The following is a 12,624-nucleotide window of genomic DNA, read 5'->3' as shown; positions in this document are numbered from 1 at the left end:
ATTATTAGATAGCACTTAAGAGATTTCTAGAGGACCCACCTTTCCTTTACTGGACATTGGCTCTCATCAGACCCTACCTACCCCAAATCACACTTCTCACCTGACCACTGGTGCTTAGAAAACTAAGAAGAATGATTTCCATGGTGGGAATGACAATATTTGCTAATCCTAATTCTGTTACATTGGGAGAAGTTTCTACAAAACTTTCAGATGGATAAAGTGATAGCAGTTTGTAACGGAAAATCTGACCTACAAGCCCAAGATAGGAACTGTTCAACTGGATCTGCCCCCACTGCCTAGCGCTGCCCTTGTCAACCAATGTTTTGAAAAAGGACTGGGATTATAAAGGTTATCCATTACGCAGTTAGCAGGCAGGTGATTTGGTACCAGGAGTGATAGTCATTTTCAGAAATGCATGTGTCTGAATGTGCAAAGCAGCACTTTAAGAGTTGCAAACTTTCTCTACTGCCAAGGTGGCTGCGACTGATGATCATACAGCCTTGACCTAGTTTTTAGGCCACCACCTTCACGGCTTCTCTCCCTGCCCCCCACTGCATAGATTTGCTCCTCGTCCCCAGAAGCAGGTGTTATAAGGTAAAAGGTGGCATCACGCCAGGACTACCCTCTACCACTTGGCAGTACATCCTAGACTTCCATCCATCTTCTACTTTAACTGGCACTGTGTAATTAACTTTCAACCCACCTCTTTTCCCTTAGTAAGAGAGGCTGCCATAGTCACATCTAGGGTACAGAAGAGGAAGCTCTGATGGTGGCAGCTTAAAGTTTTCACTGCTGTTCTTTATTAACCAAAAGCTGAAAGGTTTATAAAGCGGCTCAACAGACAGCAATGTGACTGTAATCACAACTTGCTTTGGCCATTATTAAAATGTGATTAAAAGCTTGTCAGATTAATATTATTGATTAAAAATTAGAGATCTGCAGAAGATCTATAAATGATCTGCAAACCTAGAGAACCTAAATCTCTGGTTTCCAGAGGGCACTGAGGGCAGATCCATACCATATATTTAAAATATATCCAACACATATTAGCACACATGACTCCCCCCCCCCAAAGAATCCTGGGAACTGTAGTTTTCGCTCAGAGCTCCTTACAAAACTACAGTTCTCAGGATTCTTTCACATCTGACTGCATAATGCTTTGATTTCCTTTTGTTTTCTGATGTTGTCAACACTATTCCTCCACTGAGGTTTGTCCCCATGAACATTTTCCCCTTGTGACTGATGCTGGCAGCATGGAAACACTGCATGCAAATACAGAACCAGATCCTAAGTTCCTGTTGCCTAGGACTGCCATTTGTCCAGAATTTTGCCAGACATGTCTGGGATTCATTTGTCATTTGTCATGTCTGGGTGGAATTTCTGAAGATTGGGAAAACCCTGGAGTATAGCAACCCATGTTGGAAGTGTTGATTTTTTGGTGAATTTCCTAAAAAAAATTTTTTTTTAATAGCTGAGCAACTTTGGAAAAAAGAGAAAAGGTTCAACAAGTTTTGTGTCTGGATTTTCACTTTTTGAAATATGGCAATCCTATTGTTGCCAGAATTTTACTGGGAGATTTCAGGAGTAAATACATAAGCAGCCTTTCACTGAGTCACATTGAAATGTTACTTTAATATGGGAGAGTTAACCATTAGCTTCTCATGAGGCTGCATTCTAAATGGTAACAGTGAGGATTCCCAACTCTGTTAGCCATGAGAAATGAAGCAGGGAGTTCTTCCTCCCCAGAATAACTAATTGAAAATAAGAGTGCGAATCTGCAAATCGCCTGAATGAAAGTGACAAAAGTTGCTGCCATCTGGAGTCTGGTCAGTGGGCTGTGCTCAATGACTTTGAGATGTCATTCAGGTTCTTACTGGAGCATCAACATTCCAAAACCTCACAGCTGGTATCCTCAGTAGAAATGGGGAGAAAATAAATAGGATAGGGATGAAGCTAATTTCCCTCCTCCTTTGACTCCAACTCTCAGAAATACATACAGCTAGAGACACAGTGCTAACTGCAGAACACAATGGCAGGGATTCAGAGTTGAAAATGCATAATGGGGTTGGCACAAACTGACTCCCATGCCCTCTTCTCCCCACGGGAATCTTCCAGCCTCCCAAAAAAGGCTTGCAAAGTTGCCTTCACCCGATTTTCAGCGATATACCTTTCCCGTGACATAGTCTACATAGAACAGGGATGTCTACTTGTGCCAGCACCATTCTAACCCTGATAGAATGTGTCAAAACTCTCTTTTTCCTTGCAAGAAAAGCCTACCCACACACTTGCCATGTGGCAGAAGGGAATAGCAGCACACATATCAAAAGGGGGGGGGGATTATGTGCAGTGGGAGCCAACTGATTCTGTTCATTCTATCTTTGTTATCTGGATTAGGACCTGTGCTGGCAGGATGAATCGGGCTCCTTCCTGAAGCAGATGGACTAGTCAGAGTTTGTGGCAGGGACTTGTCCAAAAGAACACTGCACATATGTACACAGATCTTCCCACCTCACACCAAGTGTTGGGCACACCCTCTTGATTAGACAGGCCATTTTTCTTCTAAGCATCTGGGCACCAGCAAATCTTATTGCTGTGTCAGAAGAGATTTTGCCACACACGAATGCATCATTGACACACCAAGGCAGACTCCAGTCATTAGCTGCTGAAAGAAAGAAGCTGCCCTGCATTCAGGGTCCTTGTCACACGGCAATAAGGAATGAGCTGCTTGTTCAAAGGTAATGGTTCTATAGGGGCAGAGAAAATGAGGGCCGCCTAGGAAGAGGAGATAAATACAAATGCCTTGCCTCAAACTGTGGCATTTTACAGTACGACCCTGGTCTGCGAGTAAGTTGTTTTAAAAAAACGCTTCTCTAAGATCTGGTCTATACAGTGGTACCTATACTTAAGTACTTAATTCGTTCTGGAGGTCCGTTCTTAACCTGAAACTGTAACTGTTCTTAACCTGAAGCTCCACTTTAGCTAATGGGGACTCCTGCTGCTGCTGCGCCGCAGGCGTGCGATTCCTGTTCTCATCCTGAAGCAAAGTTCTTAAGCCGAGGTACTATTTCTGGGTTAGCGGGGTCTGTAACCTGAAGCGTCTGTAACCTGAAGCGTATGTAACCCGAGGTACCACTGTACAAACATCAGCTAGAAGCGGTGAGGTGAGCTGCACCATGCCAGGCTACACATAGGGGGCATTCACACACTATTTTGGGGGGAGATTTTTCAAATGCAAAGCCACCCTGTAAATTCTCTGACACCCTCAACACATTACAAACTTCTATCCCAACCCTCTCTTCACTATTGCCAGAGATGTGGTTTTTCAACTTGCAAGAAGCTTTTTAAATATTCAGACTTGTGACCCCACTCTGCAATGATGCAGTCCATTATACTAGATGCTGCTCAATTGGTGCTAACCCATGACAGAGCCTCTTTGGTGGCAGTTCCCCATTACGGAAGACCCTCTTTGGTGAGGTGCTCCATCTCCCACATTATTGACATTCAGGAGGGATTTTAAAACATTCTTGTTCAACCAGGCATTTAATGGCTGAGAGGTATTATTCCTGGCAATTTAAAATTATTAGCTCCGAGGGTATGTGACTGCTTTCAAATGTTTTTAGATGTTCTTGTCATTATAAATGTGTTATAGTTAAGCTTTGAACTGTACTGCTTTACTACATTGTTTGCTGCCCTTGGCTCCTTTGGGAAAAGGGCCGGATATTTAAAAAACAACAACAAAAATCCAGTAAGACAGACTAGTATTCTATCACTTGCTTAGTTAGACCATTTGCTTTGAGCCATCTAGTTCACTAGATAGGATTGTACAAGGCTTATCTGCATGCTGTGGTGGGTGGTTTTCAAAATATGCAATATACTGGGCACTTTATCTTATGAATTCCCAATCCAAATGAGACATGTATTTTTCAACGAGACACAGAGAAGTGGGCCGAAAAAGCAGTCTGTTCTCTTGTGTATAACCACTGAACATAGTCTGATGCTTTAAGTAAAAGTTCAACTCTTGGCTGTATTAACTTTTTAAGCAGATCAAATCGAGCAGTCAGGAACCTCTTCAGGGCTATTTACACGGGACTTTAATCAATTTGCTAAGTGTTTTACAATCCTTATATTATTATTTTTAAAAAGAAAATCCTATGAGAAAGAGTTATTCATCCAATTTTACAGATAGGGATCCAAAATATGAGAGTGAATGGTTTGTCCTAAGCTGCCTAGGGATTTTTTTTTAAAGAACTGACTAGAGACTGGACTCACTGAGCCATGCTGACATTTGACATTTTTCTACTTCCAGAAGCTTCACTGCAACTAGTATAACACTACAGGTGAAGCTCATGATTTCCCCCTGAAGGCCTCTTCTCAAAGTCTGTTTCTCAAACCTGATGCCCCTTTTCCAACTGTCTCACTTTTAAGGGTGGCTCTTTCTCCTCATGGTCTTTGAAGTGTAGAAAGACAAGGGATTTAAGCTCCAGTGGCACTTTGATTTCAGATTTACAGTCCACTTCCCTAATAAATCCCATGCCACACTTTAATTCCTCAGAGGGAAAGAACGTGTGAGCCACAGAAGGAGAAAGTAGAAACTGTTTATTTCTATCATAAAGATGCCTTTTAATATTTTAACATAAATCAAGCTGTGCTTTATGATGATAATAAATTTACCAGAAGAAACTTCATTTGCTGCCTAAGGCAGCAAAATGATTCAATTTGTTTAGTTTTTAAGCACAAGGAAATGTAATTGAGTCGGGTAAGGTACAGCTGTTTTAATTGACTTTTCGGAGAACACCTAGTGCTACAGGAAGCAGGAGGCTAATACGGAGGGACAAGAGAAGACAAGGATTACTCCACGAGCTGCTGCCAGCATGGATGCCCCCCGGATGCCCCCCTCCCCTTTGCTACTTCTGCCAACTGATCCGTCAACAGAAACTAATTCAAGATACACTGTCTTAATGTATGCAGGAAAAGGCCAAACCACAACAGATGCATAATCTGCATTTATTTCTTTATGGCTTTCTGAAAAATAATTACATACAGGGACAAGCTGAGGACACAGAGCAGCAAAGTGCCATAGTGAAGAATTGTTACATTTTAATAGGCAATTAAAAATATTGTCTCACGTTAAACCAGATGGGAGAAGGTATCAGCCACTGTTTCATATTCAGCCAGGTTGAGCCCTGGATTCATAGAATCGTAGTGTTGGAAGGGATCCCAAGGGTCCTCTAGTCTAACCCCGAGATGCAGAAATATCAGCTAAAGCATCCATGACAGATGGCCATGCAACCTCTGCTTAAAAACCTCCAAGGAATGAGAGATTCTACCACCACCCCAGCCCTTGGGGTTCTTGTAATAGTGCCAGTAAAATAAATACACACATAAACATACATTTTATCCATCTTGGTCAACCTCAATCTCTCTCGTGTTTTAAGGCATATTGTGATACTAGCATCAAACTTTTCCTCCTCTTGTAGGGCTTTCACCATTAATTGAGGTAGACACCTCCACTGCTCACATACTGAAGGCACCTGGGAAGGTACATCAATACAAATCCATCAGAAAACAGGAAAGGAAGTTCTTCAAGGTGAGAGAGGAATGGAAGGTACTACTGCCAAGTCATTTCAAAAGTGCTCTTCCTATTCATGCAGAGAGAAAAGTCATCCCTGACTGTCAAGTTTCTTTTGAAATCAAAGAGGAAATTTCACATTTTTTAACCTTTGGAGCAACATAAAAGGAGAAAAGATATAATCTAAGCCAAAAGGGCACATAATGCCACATGGGATTTAGATAAAAGGGGAAGGGAGAAATCCCAAACGACAACGTATAGCTGAGGTGGTGAGGTTGGAGAGGCTGTCCAAAGGACACATTTCTTGTGCAATACAGGCAATTAGCATAATTGTGCTTTGTAGTACACCTTTGACAAGATGGAAAACAGAACTGCTAAAGTAGCAGAAGTCCCAGACTAGGCTTGCTGTTTGGCTGTAACCTTAGCAATTTGTCCAGCTTCAGCTTTCTGTGAAACCCAGTGCTTTCTGTTCTTCTGAGATGGCTCGTGGAGAAAACGAAAAGGTGTGTCAGAAGAGAAGAAAACTCTTTGAAGATTGCCGGTGAAGATGTGCATTAAGTGACCCATATTATCTTGAGAGTCAAAAGCACAGAAAAATTCAGTGACCGCTCCATGGGGCTGAAGCAGACACAGGTTATTCAGCACCTTCTGTATTGTTGGCATCCGTCTATCTCAAGAGGCAATGGGTCTCTCTTGGGGTGAAATCAAACTGTTAGAGAATTAAACCACCTGCTGCTGCAGCAGAGAACCATAACTCATAACTGCTGCCTCCAATATTGTTTTAGCTGCAGTAACAGCACCAGTGTCCTCCCGGGGGGGGGGGGGGGAAGCCTGGGCAGTGTGTATGAAGGTCCCAGGCTGCCCCCGCTCGGCCTCACTGATGTGGTCCAAAGGAAAGCAGAACAATACATTTGGCACCAGCTTGGCTGCAGGGGTTGCTGGAGGGAGGCATACAAGATGTCATCCAACAGCCTTAGGGACTCCACTTCAGATTTGTGTAGGGTTTCCTCTTTAGGCTTGTCTTCTCCTGAAGATGTCCTGCACTGCAGCAGCTAAGCACATTCTACAGCCAGCCAAAGACGAGAAGATTGCCACAGTGCAATTTCCATACATTTATAGGTCATTTCTCAGGTACATCCATTCTGCTGCTAAAATGCCAGCAGTGATACTATCCTTGCCTGTCTCATATTGCATAAGGGCAGGCTGGGCCTCCATGCGACAGCTCTGTTTTCTCACTTCCAGTCTGACAAGAGTCTTATAACAGTGATGAGAAAGAGTGACAGAAGGAATCAGTTGTTAAACTTCTGAACCAATTGTGGCAGGACGGTTCCCATTTCAAATGGATTGTGCACATAGAATCTTAAAATCTGTAATTTTGTTTCCCCTCAACCTGGGCACTGTGTAATTCCTTACCAATTCACTCAGAGACAGTTCTCAGAAACCTGGTGTCAAAGGAGCAGCATCAGCTATCTGCAAGCTTTCAGGTTGTATAGGTGACTCTGATGCACCAGCAAGGACTGCCAAGTACAGCTTGAGATGAAGAAGAGAGGGATGTCATCAGGTTTTATTGTGCCTGGAGCAAACTCCCCCTAGTCGGCAAACATAGCTTTATGCAACATATCAAGGACTTTTGTTATCTATGAATAGAGTTGTGTTACAAAATTTGCTGTGTTTGTTTTTAACACACCTTCCAACAATCTGTTTTTTTGCAGCAAAACCAATTTGATTTTTATAATTATACTTGATAGTAATTTTGATTTATTTTTTTAAAAAACCACTGAATTTCTTAACTCACTTTGATGAAATGTCAAATTTAATATCACAGCTACACCAGGATGGAAAAGGCAAGTATAATCCGGGGGTTTGGAAGATGAAATTTAATAATAGAAAAAGCAGTTTAAACATATTTGAAGTGAAAAGAGTTGAATTTCCCTCATATTAAAACCTTTGTGACCCATGACCCCTCCTAAGCTCTGCAATCTCCTAAATGCTTTTTGTGATTTCATCACAGAATGATGGTCAGTACTCCTTGTCGGCAAAGATCCCACAGTCCGAACTACATGCAATTAGAAGCAGACCTGTGTCTTTAAATCCAGACCTTTCCCCATCATGTATAAAGCAGGGCGGTGGAGAATGAGGATGATTTAAAGAGCAAAAGGGATGTGCAGGTGAAGAGAGAAGCTTCCCTGCAGACTTCCCTACCAGGAGTCTCTCACACTGACTTCTGATATAGCAGCCTGGCCAAGGGAAAAGTGACATTAGGGGACAGAGTACAGGGAAATAAGGCACAGGCAAGGAAGGAGTTAATAGCCCCCCTTCCAATCTGCATTTCTTTTATGTTTAACATAAGATCCCCTCACACACATCTCTTAGATTTACCTGTGGCAGACCCAGGTTTCAAAGCACAGTACTAGTCAGATGTAGCTTAAATTTACATAAACTGAAAAAGAGGTCATGTTGAAGGCAAAGTGGTGGGAACCTTAAAAACAACAACCATGAACCTGGGATGAGGTGGGAGATTTTTAGTGAGCGGGAGTGAATTCTCTTGGCAATTTAGTGTGCTTTGGGAAGTAATGATTGCCTTTATATTCAAACAGAAAACAATGGCTTCATGAATGTCTCTTGCTTTAGCTTCCCCTCATGATTTTATTCTCTCTGGTAACACTTACTCATACGATTTCTTCATAAAGACACGGTTAGGTGCTGCCCTCCACATCTGGCAACATGCAGGTGAGGTGCTAGGAAATGAGAACTGTGCTTCTTTTACATGTTACCCATCCAGCAAGTAATTAGCACCTTTGTGCCTGCGATGGAGAGTGCTGCAGTCAGGGCCTGCCCTGCTGCCTCAGGACTGGTGTGAAACAGAGGGCCACGGTAATGCTGAAGTGACTTAGCAGCAAAAAAGAACTGTGGAAACAGGCTTTCCCTTCAATGCTTCATGAAATAAGGCTTTGGTGGTTCCCACCCAGACTTAACCGCAACCTCCTTTTCACCCTCTGCATAGAATCAAGTATGGAGGGAATTGGGCATTACATACAGAAAACACAAAAGCGGACAGAAGCAAAATGCTCACCAGATGAAAAGTATTCATTTAAATCCACAGTAACATCTATGCATCTGATCCTACATTACATGCAGCAAGGCAGATGTGTGCTGGAAAGACTGTAACAGAAATGGAGGAAACAACAGTAGTGTTGGAGTGGGAAGAATCTACCCCTGGGCATTTTCTCCCTCATTTTTTTCAGTGTAGGCTGACCCCACGCCATGGAACATTTCAATGAAATCTGATTCAACTAGTTGTGTCCATCTTTCTCTTGATTCTTCCCTGTTAGTTGAGGAAAAAGGAGAGTCACCTCAGGGGACATGAGAATGATAAGGAATCATTGCTTGCTTTCATTGGCTGCTTGCTTGACTGGTTTCAGCAAGGCTCACCCCTCCATCACTCTTGAGGGAGAGATACATATCTGACAGCCTCTGACATATCATAGGACATGAGAGGAAGACAGTTTGTATGGGAATCTGTGATCAAGGCAAATATAGAGAGATGCTGTGCGGCCACAGCAACCTGGTAGAGTGACCACACTCAAAGTTTTATACTTTGAAGGGGAAAATCTGAATTAAGAACAGAACCCGACAAGCAGCACTGCACCCAAAATTGATAAAGTGAGCACCAAGCTCAAGACGGGTTCTTAGGAGGTGCAAGATCAGAAGAAGTCTCAGAAGTCACCTCCAGTTTCTTTGATAACAAACGACATCGTTCCATCATTAGAGCTTAGTTTCACTCAATATGATATTTGCAGTCACAAACAGAAAGCAAAAAAGTCCCCAGAGTAGGACAAACCCAATCCAGAATGTGTGCCGGAAAGGGGACAAATGTTTATTGAGCGTGCCATTTCCAAAGATCAGCTGAGTGTCTTTTCGGCTGCAATATGCTAAGAAAGCAGGGATGATATACTGGATCCCATTTCCAGCATAGGCTCCAGTAATGCCCACCAAGGACTCCAAATCGTGGGTGCAGAAAGCCACGATAATGGGGGGAATGAGTGTAATGACTGGGAAAAAAATCCTATCTACTACCCAAGGGTAGGTTCCCCCTTCCCGGTGGAAGAGCGTCTTCCAATTGTTCCTCAGAGTCACGGCAATTATAGGAAAGTTGGTGCTGATGGTGAAGACAGGAAAGAGGCCCAGGAAGTAGCGGATGACGGCGATATTGACAATTTCACAGCTGGTGAAGTTGAGCGTATACATATCCATGAGAGTCCCGTTCTTGAAGCAGTAGATAGCAGTGAAGGACAAGAGGCTGTAGAAACCCAGGATTAAGGTGTAATCCAGCAGGACCAACTTGTTAACGTGTTTCTTCTTGGAGATGGGAGTGATGAGAGATGGTAGCGAGTGCTGGCACATGAAGGAATAAACGCACACCCCAAAGAGATTGCGGATCCCTGAGAGTTGCGCTAAAGGAGGGTGACCTTCCCCTTTCCCTTTGGAAATCCGGAGAAGGGCTATAATTATCATGATGACAAATGCTGGAAGACAAGGGGTGGGGAAGGAGAGAGAAAAGGAACATGTTGAAGTCAGAGCAGAAGCTATGCACACAAAAACATATATTTCCTCCTCTAATCTCTGTGCTGAAATCACTACAGTCTATAGTGCAAGTGATAAGGGGACGACGACACACGCTTCCCTGGAGAAAGCGGTGCTGCATACAAAGAAAAGATCTACAAGGAGATAAATACGTGTGTTCAGCACCAGGCTGTACACTGTGGGTGGGGACTCCAATACAAAAGTACAGTTGGCTATCTTTGAAACAGGGTTATCCAGCAATCACACTTTCTCTCAGGGGCATCTGCCTTGTAGGAAATGGGTTTGACCCATCACAGCTGCTGCTTGAGTCCTCAAAGAAATATAAAATAAAACTGTTGTCTTTGAACTCAACACCTTCTCTTTACCCCAGGGTCCCCAGTCTCATTCATGTTAGTAAAAGTGCACTGAAGAAATTTCCTAGCATGAGCATGTACCACTTTGGCAGAAAGGGCATTTGAAAGATTGCTTCTGGGCAGCACAGGAGCGCACAATGCTCATGCCCTTTGGTTTTCACAGCATTTGTTTGAGGAGAGTGGGACTGTATTTTACATAAATGACACAGACAGGAATATTTGCAACTGGCTTATATTTAAATTTAGGGTATTTGTAAAGAACACATTGACATTGTTCTGCATAAGAAACAGCCAAACAAGCTGCCTGGGACTAATCTCAATTGGGAGAAAATCTAACAGGGACTGAAAAGAAAGCACTGAAAATTGGAGTTGAAATGCAGGCATAAAGCACACACTTACTTGACATTTACTACAACAGCAACATATAATGCTGTTTATTTGCTTGCCAAAAGAAGATTTGCTGGGGCAAGGCAAAGCAGGTCTAATGTCATATATTAAACGTTAGTGATAGTAACAAAAATAGTTTTACTGAGCTAAAATAAAGAATAAATAGGGCCCTCAGATGTGCTTGAACAGGAAGTTGAGCAGTATGATGAAGGGCACAAGGACCTTCAGTTTGAAGATTTGTTCCTTGACCACTGGGCACTCCATTCAGCTCCATTGTTTTCTAAAACTCTAATGAATTAGCTAATAGGAGTGTGGGATCTTCTTCTCAATCAACTTGGGTCCAAATATGCCCCACCCCTTCTCAGTGACATTGTGACTGATCCATTAGAGCAATTAGTGTGCTGCCCACCAATTTCAGTCTGCCACCACCACCTTAAGCCTGTCTTCTTTCTTGGCTCCAGTCTAGGGGGTGGCCCTAGCTGCTGGCTGCCTCCTCCATCTCAGAGTTGCCTTTGCAGAACTTTGTAGGAAGTTTGTAGGCCTTTGCAGAACTTTGTAGGAAGGAGGTTAGGGACAAATCTTAGTTGGCTTTACCTGTCTTTGGCTCTGCTATACCTACTGCTGTTCTCCCTGACTTCCACCCTACCAATCTTAATGGGCACCAGCAGCCACTGCTGTTTAGTAAATTTCTGCTTAAGTTTCATTTCTGTTAAATTATTTTTCCTCTCCAATCTCCATTTCTTATGCTGACCTTTTGAGCCTTGCGATCATAACAGCCTCTAAAACAGAAAGCAACCATTTTACAAACCCAAACCTGAAGTGGCTGAAAAAATTAGTTCATTCATTAAGCCCTCATCATTTTGATTGCGAACTTTCTTCTTGTGTAGTTTACAGCCCTTCATGATAGTGTTCCAGAGGAGGGGCACCATTGGAGGGGGCAGGGGGCCAAGCCCCCCCCCCAATTTTCAAGGAGGGGGCCAAGGAGGGGGCCAACCTCTAAATTCCATGGTGACAGTGTGCACACCATGTACATTATGCTGCACGACATGCTGACATCACTTGCACATGCAGCATGTGGAAATGACTCAGCAAGTCGCACGGAAGATGCACATGGTGGTCAGCACCAGCCCCCTCAATCACGGGGGCAGGCTGGCATGCTTGTTCCAGAGAATGGCCATTTTGTGCTTGAAAGGGGAACGTCTCCTGCTCCCTGCCTCAACTTGGTGTATTCAGTGGGGAGAGTGGCTGCTTAGGATAACAAATGGGCCAAGATGGGCTGTTTTGGCATTTGTACAAACTGTCTTTAGCTGTGGCTGAGAAACAGAAGCCCCAAACCAATTAATCAGATACTGTAACACACAGAATGCTAATGCACACTTCCACTGCACAGAACATTTAAAGCCATTTAAAAAGACGGACTTTGACAGCACAGCAACCAAGAGAGGAGACACAGGGACTGAAAACTAAGGTGACTACCAGAAAACACCCAATTAACTAGCCACTCACAAGAACCCAGCTAAATCCAGATTTTACAGCAATGCTTGGGCTTATGGGACAAATGCTAGGGGGCTCTTAATTAAATCGACAAGCTGCACATTCTGAAAGGCCCTATAACAGTAGATACAAAAAGGAAGACAGTCCCCCTGTAAATCGAGTAGCGACTTACATTGCCTATGAGTATTATGGAATTAAACCTAAGATACAATATTTAGTAAATTCAAGTGCACTTTT

General features: G+C 43.1%; 1 protein-coding gene across 1 annotated transcript in view; it reads right to left on the bottom strand.

Annotated features, from left to right (window-relative positions):
* Positions 1–4,990: 4,990 nt before the first annotated feature.
* The window catches only part of TMEM104 (transmembrane protein 104), an 81,267-nt gene continuing 73,633 nt past the window's right edge, over positions 4,991–12,624 (bottom strand). The window contains exon 10 of the mRNA XM_083728009.1: positions 4,991–10,095. Within this exon, the coding sequence (XP_083584135.1) occupies positions 9,335–10,095 (761 nt within the window). The 3' untranslated portion in view covers positions 4,991–9,334. The remainder of the gene's footprint in view (positions 10,096–12,624) is intronic.

Source organism: Podarcis gaigeae (genome assembly GCF_964106915.1).
Source record: "Podarcis gaigeae genome assembly, chromosome: 2".
NCBI lineage: Eukaryota > Metazoa > Chordata > Lepidosauria > Squamata > Lacertidae > Podarcis > Podarcis gaigeae.
This window is presented reverse-complemented; position numbering and strand designations above follow the sequence as displayed.